This window comes from Phoca vitulina, unplaced genomic scaffold (genome assembly GCF_004348235.1).
Source record: "Phoca vitulina isolate PV1807 unplaced genomic scaffold, GSC_HSeal_1.0 scaffold1, whole genome shotgun sequence".
Taxonomy (NCBI): Eukaryota; Metazoa; Chordata; class Mammalia; order Carnivora; family Phocidae; genus Phoca; species Phoca vitulina.
In genome coordinates, this window is record NW_022589704.1 from 32,661,298 (window position 1) to 32,680,599 (window position 19,302).

A 19,302-nucleotide genomic window follows, 5' to 3' on the forward strand; every position below is an offset into this window, starting at 1 on the left:
GCCACCCAGGCGCCCCTGTAACATTAACTTCTAAAATTATGTCTTTGTACTCTAAAAGACTACAACTTTCCTGTCAAATATGGCAAATAATGTGGGAAACAATACACTGAATCATTAAATTATTTGTCTGGCTCTTTGGGCATCAAACTGAAGACTGCAATTACCCTTGATTTAGAAACTAGGAGAAGACCAACACCTTCAAGTTTTCAAAGCTAGTAAAGTACTGGCATATTTGTTAAGTTTATTTGAAAACACTGAATACAAGGACTCAAACTTCAAAATGTAAACATCAGGGAAGAGCTACCATCTGCCTGCCTAGTATATACGCTCTCCCCACCCCTCTCCTTCTTTTGGTAACAGACTCTTGTCTCTGAACAGCATGTATAAATGACCCAGACTTGGTTACAAATAATACCTCATCCTTTTGGGTGCAGTAACTGGTTCTGGAATGGGCACAAAACCTAAGTGCTTCCCTGGAATTTTTTTAGCTGGAGTTGGTAGGGAAGAAGCCTACATGTCTCATGGGTCTTACAGATGAAAATACAAGTCTGGAATGGTCTGTGGCCTTGTTCCCAGCTCTGGAGAGAAAGTTCCTACACTAGAAAGTATGATCCTTGAGGATACAAACTTACTGTTTTATTTCATTTGTTTATTTCATATTTAGTTGTTTCTCCAGCAACTAAAATTGTGTCTAGCATATGGTAGATACTCAATAAATAATTGTTAATTTGAGACAGAACAGAGTGAAGCTAACAGACACAGATGAAAGATTAAGGAATTATTACAAAGTATCCTGAAAACATTTCATCCTTTTGGACAGATCTATCCAAGTTCTTGGTTATTCAGAATTTTATCAATGCTAATGCCATTCTACTTAGAAGCTGGGTTGTTATTTGCAACCAAGAGTCTAGAAAAATACTATTTCAAGCAAACAAAGTAAAAAAAAAAAAAAAAAAATGGATAAAGCAAATTGGTGCTTTTAACATTTCTTCATCTTTGACCTAATAAAACACTGAAAGATAAGGATTCCAAAGGAAAAAAAGCAACAGTCATCTACTGTTTTTTTCTGAAGGATGATTTAAGAAAATACTTTCACAATGACATGCCTGAAAATTCCATCTGAAACAATGTGAGGAACATTTCTCTTAGTTATGTTCCCTCTTGGCCAAAATATCTCCAAGAATAGTTTTTATAATTTAAGCTTGATTCAGTTAACAGACCAACTTTCAAAAAAACAATCTGAATAATTTCGGCAGAAAGTATCTTCTGGTTCATCTCCCCTCCCCCTGCTTTCCAAAATAAGCAAACTTCATCCTCTCCTGATTATTCTGCAAAGCTGGTATTTTTTATTGCACTTTTGGCAATAAAAACAAAGATTTCCATAAGTAAAAAAACTCACTGACTTCCACACTATGTGGGACTGACAAACCTGTTGGCTAGTAAACACAGATATGACATCGTAACTGTTAAAAAATACACACTTTTCTTTTTCAATTACAATTTTTTCTCCTTGAATCACCACTACTTTATTTTTGAAATCATGTCTGTTTTGAAATTTCTATTATAGTATGTGTTTACCAAATATTGATGTGATTTTAAAACACTGAAAAATAATTCTACTTGAAATGCCCTGTTTTCCAACCTGTTCAACCCATTTTTCCAGATCACTCTATCCATTGATTTATCAGTGTATTTATTCTGTTTCCCCTAAAACTACTCCTATATTAGACAATCTTAGAGGCACTCACTACTAGATACTCCTCCAACTAGAAGCAAGAAGGGAGGAACTTCTGGTATACACTATGCCTTATTTTTGTGTCCTTTCAAACCATCCAGCCTAGTATGATATCTATTTGTAATAATTATCCCATGTCGGCTAAATTACGTTACATAATATTGTGACAACATTTAAAAACACAGGCCTTGGGGTGCCTGGGTGGCTCAGTCAGTTAAGTATCTGCCTTCAACTCAAGTCATGATCCCAGGGTCCTGGAACTGAGCCCCACTTCTCCCTTTCCCCCTGTCCTTCCCCCTTCCCCTGCTCATGCTCGCTCTCTCTTGCTCTCTCAAATAAATAAAACCTTTGGGAAAAAAAAAAAAAAACAGTTCTCGAAATGAAATAGGAGTCGAAATCCCACATTTAGTTACTCTCTGAAATACAAAATTACTTAACTCTTTGCGCCCAAGAATTCTCATTTATGAAATGGGAATAAATACAGCCTACTCTGGAGGCAAGCATCCAATACAAGAGGCATACATTCGGGGTGCCTGGGTGGCTCAGTCGTTAAGCATCTGCCTTCGGCTCAGGTCATGATCCCAGGATCCTGGGATCGAGCCCCGCATCGGGCTCCCTGCTCAGCGGGAAGACTGCTTCTCCCTCTCCCACTCCCCCTGCTTGTGTTCCCTCTCTCACTGTGTCTCTGTCAAATAAATAAATAAAATCTTAAAAAAAAAAACAAAACAAAACCAAGAGGCATACATTCAAACATACTTCCTTTCCTCTTTGATTATACAGAAAATAAAGAAAACTGCACCCCAAATCCAATGCTCTGTACTACACTCTAAATAATGCCTCTTTTAAATAAATCCTTATGTCGAATGAGAATTTACTAATCTCTCTTTAAAAATATAAAACAGAGTATTTTAAAAATTGTATTTCCTAAATGTTTAGATATTCTAGATAAACTAAGTTTATGCATGTAGGGTAGTTCTGCCCATTGATGTGACAGGTGTCTCTCAATAAAATCTTTATAACCTAGTTATTTTGACCAGTCATATGTATGCTGATTTGATAGTGATTTTACTTCTAACTCTACCACTATCCTCTGTATTATTCCATCACCTCATCCACTACTCTTTTCTGTGGTTCAGACATGCCAGATTCCACTGCCCTACCTACCTATCCTCACCCGCCACTATCCCAAGGGCCTCTAAAGATGGAAATCTAGCAGAAATAAACACAGCCAGCATGCCTCTTCAACTAGAATAATCCAATGTAAGTTATTTACTTTAACTTAGACCCCTAAATGTCATAGTGGGGACAATGGCTAAGGTTCATCTTGAGACTGGTCTCAAGAAGTACCAACCAAGGGCACCATGACAAAGCTGTTCCTCTAGATGTAATTACTTTCTTCAGTGGATTTAAGAACAGAATATCACTTCTACGGAAATAGAGAACACATACATAGAAGAAGCTTTCTCTAAGCCAGCTCGAAGAGAAAAATTTACCAAAACAGTCAAAATAGAGGCCTGGAGCAAGTGGAAATAACATTAATGCTGTATTTTTTTTTTTAATAAAGATTTTATTTATTTGACAGAGAGAGACACAGTGAGAGAGGGAACACGAGCAGGGGGAGGGGGAGAGGGAGAGTGAGGAGCAGGCTTCCCGCTGAGCAGGGAGCCTGATGCGGGGCTGTACCTCTGAAACAAATAATGCAATATATGTTAAAAAAAAAAAAAAAAAAAAGAAGATAGCAGGAGGGGAAGAATGAAGGGGGGGAAATCGGAGGGGGACATGAACCATGAGAGAACGATGGACTCTGAAAAACAAACTGAGGGTTCTAGAGGGGAGGGGAGGTGGGAGGATGGGTTAACCTGGTGATGGGTATTGAAGAGGGCATGTTCTGCATGGAGCACTGGGTGTTGTGCACAAACAATGAATCGTGGAACACTACATCAAAAACTAATGATGTAATGTATGGTGATTAACATAATAAAAAATTTTTTTAAAAAAAATATTCTATACATTGATCACAGTTGTGGTTACACAACTGTGTTATTTATCAAAATTCACACAGCAGTATATTTAAAAAGATGAATTTTAGTGTATGTAAATTATACCTCAATAAACCTGATAACCCACACACCTGCCAATGAGGCAAGCCTTTTAAAAACAGGAATAGCAGGCGCCTGGGTGGCTCAGTCGGTTAAGCGTCTGCCTTCGGCTCACATCACAATCCCAGGGTCCTGGGATCAAGTCCCTGTCAGGCTCCCTGCTCCATGGGGAGTCTGCTTCTCCCTCTGCCTCTGCCCCCACTCGTTCTCTCACTCTCTCTCTCTCTCTCTCGCTCTTGCAAATAAAACCTTTTTAAAAAAATTAAAATAAAAACAGGAGTAGCTAGGGCGCCTGGGTGGCTCAGTTGGTTAAGCGACTGCCTTCGGCTCAGGTCATGATCCTGGAGTCCCGGGATCGAGTCCCGCATCGGGCTCCCTGCTCGGCAGGGAGTCTGCTTCTCCCTCTGACCCTCCCCCCTCTCATGTGCTCTCTCTCTCTCAAATAAATAAATAAAATCTTTAAAAAAAAAAAAAAAAACAGGAGTAGCTAAAAATGTTAGTTACATCTTCAATGAATAAAGGGTCAGTCAATAAATAGAGTTAAAAGACTCCACACAAACATTGAATAAGCATTTTAAAAGAATATTCAACCCTGTTATTAGTAACAGTATTATTTCTTATTAAATGGTATTAAGTAGCTACTATATGAGGATGATTAAAATATTCAAATACTCACTATGACCACAGGAAATATGTAAGGAAATACAAATGAAAACTATGATGTATGCTATTTTACACAATGAATTGGTAAAACTAAAGAAAAGGCATGAAGTCTAATTCTGACAAGGCTTCACAGCAACAGGGAGATACAGTCCTTTCTGTTGACAAGGTAAAGTGATTCAATCCTTTTTTGGAAAACAATGCTACAAAGCATCACATTATTTAAAACTTCACTCAATAATCTCAATCCTGGGACTTTCTTCTAAAGAGGATACATATAAATGTATACTCATACGAGCCCCCAAATACATAAATTTACAAAGATTTTTATTAAAGTAATTTATAAGGAGGAAAACAGAAACAAATGTCCACTACAAAGCCAAAATTGATAAACTTGGTAGAGATTTCAATCTTATATACAATACCTTATATACAAATAGCATATCATATTATACTTTCTTACCTCTTATTTAAAGGTTCAGACTCATTAAAAAAAATGTCGCTTCACATATATTTTTTTAAATGGTACAAGTCTGACATCTTTAGAGGTTTTTAGCTTTACTTTAAAAGCTTAACACTGGGGGCTCCTGGGTGGCTCAGTCATTAAGTGTCTGCCTTCGGCTCAGGTCATGATCCCAGGATCCTGGGATCAAGCCCCACGTCGGGCTCTCTGCTCAGCGGAAAGCCTGCTTCTCCCTCTCCCACTCCCCCTTCTTGTGTTCCCTCTCTCGCTGTGTCTCTCTCTGTCAAATAAATAAATAAAATCTTTAAAAAAATAAAATAAATAAAAGCTTAACATTACATGGGGTGCCTGGGTGGCTCAGTCAGTTAAGTGTACAACTCCTGACTTCGGGTCAGGTCATGAACTCAGTGTTGTGAGATCAAGCCCTGCATCAGGCTCTGCGCTGGACATGGAGCCTACTTAGGATTCTCTTTCCCTCTCCCTCTGCCCTTCGCACCCCACGCACTCTCTCTTAAAAAAAAGAAAGAAAAGAAAAAGCTTAACATTACATTCTTATGTGAAGCGTTCCATATTTTTTATGACCTCACTGATATGAGGAATTCTCAATCTCAGGAAACAAACTGAGGGTTGCTAGAGTGGCTGGGTGATAGACACTGGGGAGGGTATGTGCTATGGTGAGCGCTGTGAAGTGTGCAAGACTGCTGAATCACAGATCTGTACCTCTGAAACAAATAATACATTATATATTTAAAAAAAAAAAGAAGAAGAAGAAAATAGCAGGAGGGGAAGAATGAAGGGGGGGAATTGGAGGGGGAGACGAACCATGAGAGACGATGGACTCTGAAAAACAAACTGAGGGTTCTAGAGGGGAGGGGGGTGGGAGGATGGGTTAGCCTGGTGATGGGTATTGAGGAGGGCACGTACTGCATGGAGCACTGGGTGTTATGCGCAAACAATGAATCATGGAACACTACCTCAAAAATTAATGATGTAATGTATGGTGATTAACATAATAAAAAAAATTACATTTTTAAAAGCTTTACAAAGGGGGAAACTGTTCCACAATCTCTTACTATACTTAGCTTTAAACCCAGTTAGCAATTAAAAGTATACTATCAATTTAAAAAATATCAGTTAAGTGTAGATGGATCAGAATAATCTAATGATCTGTTACTAGAAATATGCAACTTTCCAGTATTAAAGGAATTTCCAACAGGAGGACTCCAAGGATTTTTGAAGATACTATACTCAATAGTGAGCTAGCAGTATAATCTTCATACAAAAAGTTCATTTATAAGACAAAAAAATAGTACTCAACCCAGGCAAAATCTGGTGTACCAAGGCTTCCAAATAGGAAAAAAACAAATAGAGGATGGGGCGTGGGTCTTTACAAATATTTTTTAAAGATAGGAATCCATCCATTCACTCATTTGAACAAAATTTTTACTGGGTCTCATTTAAATCTTGCAAGTTCTCCCTACCCCAATTCCCCCCAGTTGAAGGGAGAAAGGAACAGATTAACTGTAACAGAAGCAATGGGTGGGCCACACGATATTTAAAAAAAAATTTAATTGGTAGGGAGACTGTCCAAAGATATGGGTTCTAAGCCTTTCTTATGCAAGAAACATAACATTTCTGAAGTAGATCAGGTGCATTCTGACACTAAATCAATTTCCAGAAGCAGACATTCCAAGAATTCTTAGGGATATCATTAATGCAACTGCTTTCTAGAGAAGTGAAGAATGTCTACCTAGAAATCACCTAGCAGTCCATGTCTACACATAAAGCACTGACTCACAAGAGAGTCCCATATGGCCATTATCAGACTTTTGCCATTAAATACTACTCTTCTTAGTAACGTTATATATTTTCTTGTTTTTATTATTAACCCTTGAATATTGCAACATTCAATATTGCCTCTCTCTTTAATTCTTAAGTCCATTAAGGCCAGGGATGTCATCTTAATACCTTATAAGCTGCTCTGCAAGGTGAACTTAAGTTCTAAAATAATATAAAGAGACATCACTCATCCTTATCTTTAGAAATATCAGTACATGCACAATAGGAAAACATAAATGATGTGAAATGGTTTTCCAGAAACTACTAGAGCTCAGTAAATCCCAGTATGACACCAAGTAAAATAACAATTTTTAAGAATGCTAAATTAGAAGGGTAAGTGTAAAAAATTTTTTTTTCTTATCTTCCAAAATGTCCATGTGTTAGTGCACCATTCTCCAAAAGTGTATGGTCTACTCTGTATGCATACAGAATATAGTAGCATTTATGAAACCAGTTGTCATTAACAACATTGTTAACTTAATCACCCGACTAGGTCAAAAATATTCAGCCATCACTATGCTCTCTCATTTCCCTCATCCCTCAAATGTAATCAGCTAACAAGTCCTATCAATTATTTGCTTCTCAAATAAGTCCTTTTTCATTCACACTACAACCACTCTACTTCACACAACTTGAGAGTGCTGAAGACAATAAAAATTGAGTAAAAAGATTTTTTCTTATTTTTAATTTCTTACAAAGATAATCATCTAAAGTAAAAACAGTAACAATGTATTGTAGGATTTATAACAGAGAAGCAAAATATTTGACAATGAAAGCACAAAGGATGGGAGGCAGGAAATGGAAGTATATTAATAGAAGATTATAACATGAACTATTAGACAACACAGATACAGAACATAGCCATCACTGCAGGAAGTTCTCTTGGACAGCGCTGCTCAAGCAACCACTAAGCATATTAAAATGAGATATAACTAATAACTAATGGTGGAGATAAAATGGAATCGTTAAAAAAAATAGTAATCCAAAGGAAGATAGCGGAAAAAAACATAGGCTCCTGGAACTCAAGTATGAACTGATACCAAGTCCTGAAATATATTTGACAACAGAAAGAAAAATGTGTATCTCTGGCCAAGAAATTTCATTTCTAAGAACTCATCCTACAGATAAACTCATAAGTACACAAAGAAGTATAAACAAGAATATTCAACATAATATACCACTGAACAGCAAAAGACTGGAAATGATCAAAATGTTCAAAAAAAGCCTGATGAAATGAGTGGTAAATAAACTTGTAAGCATAGTCACATATATACATATTTGTACATGCCAAAGAGTATCTGGAATAATAGAAGGGAAACAGCTAAATGAATTTTCTCTGAGAATAATGAACTTAAACACAAGTATGGAGAAGACTTACTGTATTTTCTTTTACCGTTTATAATTTTTTTTTTATCACGTGTATATATTATCTACAGAGAAAGAAAGGAAAGGAGGGGGGAGGAATACATGCTGGTAGGTAGACTAGAACATACAAGTACAAAATCAGCCCTTTAAGAGCAAGAACTCCAAAAAAAGATTTAAGTTTACTTCCAAAAGAATTTAATGCTAACTCATAAAGAAGAATGGTCAACTAAAAATTTCATGTAGTCTTTTTGGAATAAACTATAGGTAATTTCACCTCCACTGTATGCAAGCCTTTAACAGAAAGCTGTTCTATTACTATAAGACTGAAGAAATAGAAAGGTATAACCCACAAGGACAACAGACAGGAAAAAAGACAACAGCCGAAAAGATGTTTCAACCAAGTTTTGAAAGCAAATATATTAAGTGATAAATCAGCTGCAATTTGATTATAAACTCAACCCAAGATTTCCTGTACTGTCCAACAGAAGTTCTAGATTTCTGTGCAAAGAAAAGTGTCTTGCCATTCACAGGAAAGCAATGAATAATTTGCTGCATTTTCAACTTCTTATATGAATAAACAAACTTTTTCTTGTTTAACAAGCATAAATAACAGGGAAAGAAATGTTTCATTTCATTTGAAAATGAAATGTGGGAGTGCTCATTTCAAGTTCAACCCAGAATTGAGTATTTGGATAGCAAAACTGTACATGTATTGCCTTAAGGAGATAAATTTTGTTTTTATTTTTGAAACATCACTTTTTATGTGTAAGTCTATAAAAGAGATCAAGGAACCAACAGATGTGTATGATTCTGCATAACTTATATTTGAGACAGATCATGTTACTCGGAAAGAATTCTTTCAAACTCTTATACAAATTGTGTCTCAGGCTAAATTTTTTTCGTATTATCTTAGCTTATGGTTTCCATAGCTTTATTATACAACTTTGTCAATAAATTTTCATATTGTAAAAACTAACTTTACTAACTTTATTTAAATTAAATCTACTGAGTCTACCTTTAGAAAAATTAAATCTCATTTGGTTTAGGCCAATTACCTAAGCAAAATGTACTGTGGTTGTCTTAGGCATTATCTAAGCAAAATGTACTGTGGTTGTCTTAGTAATTTTAAAAATCTATGAAAGGGAAAGAGATTGGGGCGCTTGGTTGGCTCAGTCAGTGAATCATGCAACTCTTGATTTTTGGGTCATGAGTTTGAGCCCCATGTTGGCCATGAAGTGGAAAGGGGGGGGGGGCGCCTGGGTGGCATAGTCATTAAGCGTCTGCCTTCGGCTCAGGTCATGATCCCAAGGTCCTGGGATCAAGCCCCCGATCGGGCTCCCCGCTCCGCGGGAAGCCTGCTTCTCCCTCTCCCATTCCCCCTGCTTGTGTTCCCTCTCTCGCTGTGTCTCTCTCTGTCAAATAAATAAATAAAAATCTTAAAAAAAAAAAAAAAAGAGAGAGGAAAGGAAGGAAAGAGGAGGGGAGCAGGGAGTAAAGAAAGGAAGGAATGAAGAAAGAGGACGAGAAAGAGGAAGGAAGACTGATTTCAAGAAATGTGAACTAAACTGTTTTTCCCCAAGAAGAGGAAGAGGGAAAATTATACAAAATGAATAAAATTATAATACATGGGTCAAATAGATCCACAGAGAAATCAGTCTGTACTCAGAAGAGCATTTACCATTTATATCTCAGCTTAGTGATCATGAAAGCAGGAGTTCCTTGAGAAACAGAAATTATCTCCAGAGCAAAAAGACTGGGAAAAACTGCTTTGGAGAGATTAACTTGGCAGGCTCTGGACTTAAAGACACCAGACATATCCTCAGGCATGATACTGTAGAACTCTTCCCTGGGAAACCTGGCAGGAAAAAAAAAACCCTACATTAGAGAGTCCTTTCGTCATCATTCTAAGATCCTCCAGTCCACCATCCTGACCTAGCCAGACAGAACATCTAGTCAGCATTTCCAGGTCTTATTTGAATAGTAATAGAAAACTAATGACACTTTTCAACATGACAGACAAAGCTCAAGACAAAAAGAGCTCTGAAGATAATGCAAAGGGCAAAAAAACAACTTTGAGGGTATTTACACCTTTTATAAATATTTTCAGAAGACCCTGACAATCAGACAGCAACGTAAGTTCTCTTGAAAAATGAAAATATGACCAAGATTTAAAAATCAACTGAAAGGACAGAAGATAAAGCCGCTAGAAAGAAGAACAAAAAGATAAACCAGGACAGAAATAAGAAAAGTATTAGTTCAATTCAAGAGGTCCCACTTAGCAGGGGTTCCAAAAAGATAGACAACAGAAAGGAGAAATGATAGAAAAAATTTCCCCAGAAACAAAGAGTACTAAGAGTTGAAAGGGACTGTCTCTAGGGGCAGGAAGTAGGAGTAGAGAGAGATGTTTCGGGAAAACATTTTATTTGATTATAAGTTCAGTGTTATTTGATTTTTTTTTTTTTTTTTTAAGTAATCTCTACACCCTACATGGGGCTTGAACTTACAACCCCAAGATCAAAAGTCACATGCTCTACCGACTGAGCCAGCCAGGCACCCCCCCGTGCTATTTGGTATTTTTAATTACATAAATGTATTTTGATAAAAATAAAATTTAAATTTAAAAATATAGTATTAGGACAAATATGCTATTTTTTTTCTTCAAGGAATTTGGACATGGAAGTAGCTGACTTTCTCAACTTCCTTCCCTTCTCTTGCTAAGTTATCTGACATTTTAACCCACCCTTACCACCTTCTCATCCTCAGAGAAAGAAGTGTCCTTAGTCATTTCTGAGATTTCCAGACTCTCCACGTGCTGGATCCCACTGCCGCTCACATTTTCCATGACCTTGCTCCATCTACTATTTTCATCTTCTCTTACACTTGCAGTCTCATTCTCCTCTGAATCCTTTCCCCAGACCTTAAAAACATGCTTAAGTTTTCCCTATCCTATACACAAACAAATGAACCTTAGCTCAACTTTTCATCCTGTTTCATCACTTTCCTTCCTTTCAGTGACATAAGAGTAATTTGTACTCCTTAAGAGTAATTTCTAATCATTACCCTTACTTAATAACCCTCACCTACCACTTTAATCCAATTTCTGTCCCCCACAAACTACTCTCTCTCAACAACCATCAACTGACGGAAATGCCAAATTCAAAAGCCTATTTTCCAGGGTCACCCTACTTATTCTCTTCACAGAATTTGAAAATCTTTATCATCCCCTCCTTGAAATCTAACCTTTCTTCTGGCTTTCTCAACACTATTCTACCATTTCTCCTTCCTTTGTCAGGCTCCTTCACTGGCTTTTAACTTTCAACCCTTAAAATGCTTGTTTTCTCCCGGAGTTCTATCCTCAGGATTCTCCCCATCATCTTATCCTATCTGATCATTTCAAGCATTGTCCACATGCAAATGCCTAGCATGAAGTACATGTTAAGTGAATGTTTACTGAACTGAAATCAATGAGTCCCAATTTTTTGCCCCTAATTCAAACTGCACCCCTGAGTTCTAAAAACTGTATTTGCCACAGTCTAAGAAATCGCCTGGATTTCCTGAGAGCACAAACTAAACATGTCTAAAACTTCATTCACTTTCTTTTCACAAGCTTGCATTCCCTCGTGTGTTACTTTTCAAAATTAGTACCACCAACCAACCAATTATCCTGAACTGCCTCTTTCTCAATCCCTATGTCCAAAAGGTTACCACACTCTCCTCACTCTCTTTTATCCTTGCCATTTCACTTCCATAGCACCTAAACTCACATGCTCGATGCCTTAGTCTCTCCCATCTCAAATTCATGTTCTACTCCTCCTAAGTAACTATAAATGCTACACATCTTAAGAATGTAAATACTACTACCACTACAAATTACCCCAAATGTCTAAACCCTTGGATAATGAGGATAATAAAGATATGAAAATAGGTAATACTGGGAGATTTCTATAACCACACAGAGATTAAAAGGATTTTATCCTTCTAATAATCCTCTACTGTAAACACTACTAGTATCCTCTCCCTTTTTTTTTAGAGTGGGGGGAGAAGAGCAGAGGGAAAGGGAGAGAGAGAATCTTAAGCAGGCTCCACGCCCAGTGCAGAGCCCAACATGGGGCTCAATCTCACAACCCTGAGATTATGACCTGAGCTGAAACCAAGAGTGGGACGCTTAACCAAATGAGCCACCCAGGCGCCCCTGTAATGAGTTTTCAAACTATTTTTCTTTGGTGTTTCTAGTGCCTGCTTTTCAAAATTGGAGCACAGCAAAATCACAGGGGGGTGTGGTGGGGGACTTTCAAAGTCTACATTTTTAGCAAGGACCCTAAGTAATTCTGATGAACCACAGACCACACTTGAGCTACAGTTCTGGATGCTCACAAGCAATGTTCTCTCCAACTTGAAATTTCATACAACCATGAAAACTAAGCCTACACTGGCAATTTATGTTACATCCACTAAAACTAGAAGCAAAACTAATATGATGATACACAATATCTAACTTTTATACTGAGGTACTGTGCTGAGTATTTTTAAATTTCCTTTCATTTAATCCTTACCACCATATGAAGCAGATATCATCATCACCATCACCTACTTTACAGATAAGAAAGTTAAGGGTTAGAAAGTTATTCACATTCCCAAAACACATGGCTCCTAGGTGGTGGAAAACAGATATTAAACCCAGACTGTCTATCCAAAGCCTGTGCTAATATGCCACCTCTCCATTTGTAATATGCCTATTTGACATTTTATTAAGACAAAAGGAGGGAAAGCACAAAAACAAACCTCACCTTCTTCCCCATTTTATCTACAGTTAACACTGTTGCCTAGTTACCTTCTCTAAGCATTTCTCAGTTCCTAATGGCAAACCAGTTTGCCATGGAGATGGCAGGCACTGAAGGTGAGAAGTTTAAAATATGTCAGGGACAGGCGCTTGGATGACTTTATAGTAGTCAAGAGAAGGAAGTTCTGGATTAACAAATGGTTATCTTTAACCCTGGGGGAATAAAGCAACTGGATAGGGATGCCCCTCTAAAGATTCTGAGACCTCAAACTCAGAGGCATTCAGGCCTAGCAAAGGTTAGGGCATCCAGTTCAATTAACAAACACCCTGAAGTTGGCAGCCTTATCTAGATAGTCCCTGGAATTTGAGTCATATGAGGTTTACAGAACTACAGACCCTTCCCCTCTACCAGTAAAGATTTCTACATTTCACTGAGGCTGGAAACTGGTGATAATTTTCCTTTAATCAAAATGGGAGTACCAGTGATTAAAAAGATTCTCCTTTTTCCCCTCTTCTCTCCTTCCAGATTTAGTCTGAAGAAAACAGCAAATTATCTTGTTTGTGTTATGAAGACTTGAAATCTGAAATCTGAAACTCCTCTGCTACTAGAGTGAAACAAGACATTCTTAGGAAGGAAGCTATCAGACATCCACTTCGGTGTAACTTAATGACAGGCACTATTCCTTTCACATCTAGTTGAGCGTGCTGCACTAGAGGGAAGTTTTTATTTTCTGGGTTTTTGTTTTTTGTTTTTGGTGGGGAGACACGGGGGAAGCTCTTAAGAAGGGTTAATTTTACAGCATGAATGGAATGACAGATCTGAGAGAGGGGAGCTTTGGGAAACATGAAGAGTGGGCACATGAGGAGACGGAGATCCCAGAAAATAGAGTCCTAAAGAGCAGAAGAAAAGAACACCTTCCTCCACTCTTTGCCAATACTTAATTTAACCGTGCTCTCCTCAGGTTGCTGCTCTGCTTTAAGGGGCACACAGTTGAGAGGGTAGCCACATTCTGTTATCAGACTGGGGTCACCACCTCCTCCTCCCCCTTCCACTTTCCACACTATGCGGGCTCCCGAAGGCTGAAGGCAAACTGAAGTAATTATGTTCACCAGATACATCTAAGAGTCGCTTCAAAACCTAAGCACGTGTAATTTTGCTATGTTATATATATCCAGGTTCTATCTTACATATCATGAAGCTACCTTCTTAATATAAAAGACATGGTTTTGGAGTACCACCCAGGAGAATTCAAATATCAATTTTACCACTTGTTACTTAACCTCTCTAAAACCTACCATGAGAGTTAAAATGAGATCTTGTAGGTAAATCACCAAACATACAGCAGGAACTCAGTAAAGTGATAACTATTATTTGAGGGGGAGGAGGATTCTAGTACTTTTAACAACAGAAGTTAAAAAAACATTGCATTTTCAAAAGGTTTAAAACAGTATTCCTTTTCTAATTAGAAAACACTATTGATCATTTTCCAGGGCAATCTCTGTAAAAAACGTATCCATTGTCTAAAATCTTTGATAAAATAAATAGTAAGAAAGATTCATCCTGCTCCCTGCGTTTCTGAAGGGACCCTTGAAATCACTTAACAATCTCTTTTATTTGGTTGAGAAGTACTGTACTAAGTTTCCTGAAATTTCCAGTAATTCTGACTGAAAGACTCTAAAGAAATTCTCTAGACAAGGGAAAAACAAAGGTATATGTCTGTAGTATTACTGCATAAACTAAAAACCACCCATTTCTTTTTTTTTTTTCAGTAGATTCTAAAACGAAGGCAATCAGATGACAAATCTTATCTCTCCACTTTCACAATTTGAATTTCTTTTTGAGTTACTTTATGAATGACTCCAGTGGAACCCAACAGCTCCATTCAGAACCTTTTCCAAGAAAGCTCCCAAGTACATAGAAAAACAACAGGGTTTTTTTGGTCCCTAAAATAACAAGGAGACAATCGGTGGATTTGTTTTTTCAATAAAACAAATCGTTTTACATCTAAACAATATCAGTATTTCATTTTTTTAAAAGATTTTATTTATTTTTTTGACAGAAAGCGACACAGCGAGAGAGGGAACACAAGCAGGGGGAGTGGGAGAGGGAGAAGCAGGTCTCCCGCCGAGCAGGGAGCCCGATGCGGGGCTCTATCCCAACCTGAGCTGAAGGCAGACGCTTAACGACTGAGCCACCCAGGCGCCCTCACTATCAGTATTTCAGAGAGACACCCAGACTCTAAGATAAAGCCCATAAACCTTCCAAAGGCATCTTCCTTAATTTCTTTCTTGCTACCCACTTATCAAGTCTTAGGAAATGCTAACACGCTCCCAGCCTCACGTCTCTTCAGGGATCCAAATCTGCTATGCTAATGAATTCGATCTTTACAATCTGAAACTGTTTTTGCGAAAGAGAAATACTTAGCAGCAGACATGTGCTATATTAACATTAACCATGTCACTTAAAGTGACAAACCACTCCTAGCCTCACCCCCAAGGGAGGGTAAGCAGTAACCGGTCGGCGGCCAGAATCCCAGGTTTATCATTAACAAGTCTCAGCCCAACTACAAGGTTAGCGGCTGCACCTGCACGATGCGGGACCCGCGCAAGGTCGGCAGAGCAGTGAATGAGACAAACAGGGAGCGGCGGAGAGGGCGCGGGGCTCGCCCCGGGAAGGCGGCTCCGCACCACCCGGGCCCCGCCCCGGCCCCGCCCCCGGCCCCGCCCCCAGCCCCGCTCCGCTGTAGCGCCGCAGTCCCCGCGCGAAAGCAGCGCGCGCCCGGGACCCCTTCCCGCCGCCTTCCCCTCGCCGCGCAGTCCCCAGCACGTACCTGCTTTGCAAACCGGGGCGCTTGGGCTCCTCCTCTCCGGGGAACTACGGCTCTGCTCCGGGGACCTTCTCCGGTGCCGGACGCGGGCTGGGGGTGGGGCCGCGCTCACCTCGCCAGTCCACAGGTGGGTGGGCGACGAGCAAGGCGACGACACGGTGCCCAGCAGCGGCGGCGGGGGCTGTGGCCGTGGGGGGCTCCCGCGAGCCCCGGGCGCGGCGCCGCGCGTGGGGCTGGTGCCTCGCGTGGACGTCGCGGACGCGCCCGTCTGCGTGGCCACGGTGGGGCTGGTGCGCGCGGCCGCACTCCCGCCGCCGCGCGTGGGGCTCGTGCTGCGCGAGGCGGTGCGCGGGCCCCCGCCGCCGCCGCCGCCGCCGCCGCCGCTGCCGCCGCCTGAGGGGCCTGAGGCGCCACCACAGCAGCCGCCGTTGTTGCCGCCGCCGCCGCCGTTGCTCCGCGTGGGGCTGCCATGTTGCTGCTGCTGCTTCAGCTGGAACGGAACCGTCGCCCTCATGGGTTGCAGGCGGCTCCCGGCTCCCCCGGCCGTGGCGACCGCACCGCCCCCGAGGGAGCCGGCCGGCGTGGGGGACCCATTGCGCCTCACCCGCTGGGACATGGTCCCCCCCCTCCCCGGTGACTGGGCGAGACGGGGGGGGTTGTTGTTGTTGGGTTGCAGGGGTTGGATTCTCGAGGCCGAAGGGAAGGTCCCTGCGACGGGGTGACGAAGCCGGAATCCGGGGAGCAGGGGGCGCCCGGGCCGCGGCCGGCAGCAACGAGGTGGTGCAGCCGCCGCCGCCGCTCCTCCTCATCAACAATAGTGTCTCCTCCGCTGCCCCCGCCCCCCGCGAACGCCCATTGGTGTAGCGTCAGCCGCGCTCGAGCCGCTCCACCGCGCCCATTGGCTGCTAGCAGCTCGGGTCCCGGGCCCCCGGGGCCTTAGAGAGCCTGGGTTTGCGCGGAGACCGTCTGCTCTTTAAAGAGAAAGAGACCCCGCCCCCCGGGGAAGGGGGAGCGGAGGAAACAGGCCGTGTGTATGTGTAATGTGTGCGCGCGCGCGTGTGTCTGTGTGTGTACACGTGAATGTACGCGTACGCGCGCCTGGCCACGCGCGTCTTTCCCTTCCCACTGGGGGGGAGCCCTGGGGACTCAGACTCTGGAGTGTTGCGAAAGGAAATGTCCTGAACGAGAGCGGTCCCCAAGGATGTCTTAAGTCTTTTCCCCATAACTCTCTTCCTTACCTCAGTTTTAACGCGCAGAGGATGTGTAAGTTCATCTCTTTTTGTTCTGTCCTAATTCCGTCAACATTTGGACAGAGCTCAAAGAAGAAATTTAATTAATCTTATTGGCATTTTACTCCTCGTCTCCTTTTTGGGGGGTTTAAATCTCTACAAAGAGCCAAATCTCAGAAAGATTAAAATTGCTTCTTAGAATGTGGTTTTAGATCGTATCTATGAAGTCCAGTTACCAAGTGCTTTCGCCACCTTCCAGTATCTCAAGTCATCAAGAATTTATTTTAATCAGCTACTTCACAGTTCCTTGATACTTTGGAAAGATGTGTGCTGCCTTACAAGTTTGTAAAGTGCCATAGTTTGCAAAGGGATTTATTTGATACATCGTTACTTGAGACAGAACTGGACCAGCCATTCATATTTTTGTCTAATGAAGGAAACAGGTCTTTGTAGTATGGCCAAGAACTTAGGAAGACAGGCAGTAACACTAGTCTAAAATCTTAGGAGCTCCTTATCAAGACCAAAAGAAAGGTAGACCCATAGAACACATATTGACTTCTCTGGCTACAAATTGCCTGTCCATGACCTCTTTTTACTAGGTTATTAGATGTACATTCTAGACAGACTTCGTCTTGTAAAAATGTGAGAGTGGAGGACACAGTATGATTTGCTCTGGACCTGAAATTCTACTGGGACCCTGTGCACTGTGGAGGAAAGCCTTCGAAGACCCCAGACCCACCACTTACTCTGTAACCTTAAATAGATCACTAGCCAGTTTCCTTATCTGTAAAATGCAGAACCATCTCCTTCATACAATTATGATTGTTAACCAAGGGTTAAAGGAGAATACAGTGTGTAGAAGATACTCAGTAATTCCGGAGTCTCCATGAGATTCAGAGGCCCACATCTCTCCTTATCACCCATTCCACTCTCCCCCACCACTAAAAGGACCCCAAGCCCTTGACCCATGAACCTGCCTTAAGTTGGCTGGTGCTCTGGATAGATCTGACATCACTACCCATCCCAACAACCTGTGGTAAGACAAAAACAGTGCTCATGAGACAGGACACACAGGAAACTGCCAACAAGATCCACGCAGATAGTGAAGTCCCATCTTAAAACAATGAGTAAGAGAGAAAATCAACCTTTAAATAAAGATGTCATGGACGCTGTATATGACACTTCTGTCCTGCACAAAGCAGGAGCTCAATACATGCTTAAGTGAATTAACCTGAGGGAGTTCAGCAGCCCTCACGTTTGGGCCTTCCTGATCAATTTTCTTTTCCTGATGAGTTCGAGATTATTATATTTTTGCCTACCCTTTTAATTCATCCCTCCATCCTCAGTGTGTTTATTTTTCTTTTTTTAATTAAAAAATGTTTGAGTATAGTTAATACACAATGTTATATTATTTCAGGTGTGCCTGATCAATTACTTTTGATGTCACCAAACTAGAGAGCTATTTGTAGGGGCAAGAGACTTTTAGCTTTTCTGAGCTACTGTGCTGATTTCAGCACATAATTTCATTAGATCAAAGAGTTAAAGTGTCCTTGGCTCAATCATGAGTTCACCTTCTGCTTCTAGTCATGTTTCTTATAGAAAAAACTCTACTTTTCCAGAAAATGTTCTTAGGATGTCATTCAAGTTATGTATGAAGTTGAAAAAGCATCATATTGAAATTGGTTTATCTGTATTTAAACTCCAGAAGACAACATTACTGATAAGCTCATTTGCTTCTGTGTTTTCTTAACTCTTAAAGTGATCTTATTGGGGTGCCTGTGTAGCACAGTGGGCTAAGTGCCCAACTCCTGATCTCAGGGTCAGGAGTTTGAGCCCCACATTAGGCCCCATGACCTGTTGGGCCCCATGTATGTTGGGCTCCATGTGGGGTGTGGGGCCTACTTTAAAAAAATAAAAAATAAGTGATCTTGTTATAGCAAAGGAGGGTGGATTCTGAGAAAAAGTTTATCTTCCTGTAGTTTTTTTTCTTCTTATAGTTTTAATAGAGTCAGCCATATCCTTTTATAAATCTCTACAATGTCATCTAATGGAACATAATACAGCCACTAAAATGATAATTATGAAGTCATAAATTCCTTTCACTTTTAAAATGGAAAAACTAAAATGCATCCATTATAACTGCAACAATACAAAAATGTTTATGCATTATAAACAAATATTGAAGGATAAAATACTAATATGAAAATAAAATAGTCATTTTTAAGGTGGAATTTGAGGAGGTGTTTCTTTCCCTAAGAAATACTGATACAATAGCCCCGCTTATCTATGGTTTTGCTTTCCATG

General features: G+C 40.5%; 1 protein-coding gene across 1 annotated transcript in view; it reads right to left on the reverse strand.

The window, feature by feature from the left end:
• The window catches only part of FAM117B (family with sequence similarity 117 member B), a 73,124-nt gene extending 56,538 nt beyond the window's left edge, over positions 1–16,586 (reverse strand). The window contains exon 1 of the mRNA XM_032404518.1: positions 15,773–16,586. Within this exon, the coding sequence (XP_032260409.1) occupies positions 15,773–16,385 (613 nt within the window). The 5' untranslated portion in view covers positions 16,386–16,586. The remainder of the gene's footprint in view (positions 1–15,772) is intronic.
• Between the last annotated feature and the right edge of the window lie 2,716 nt (positions 16,587–19,302).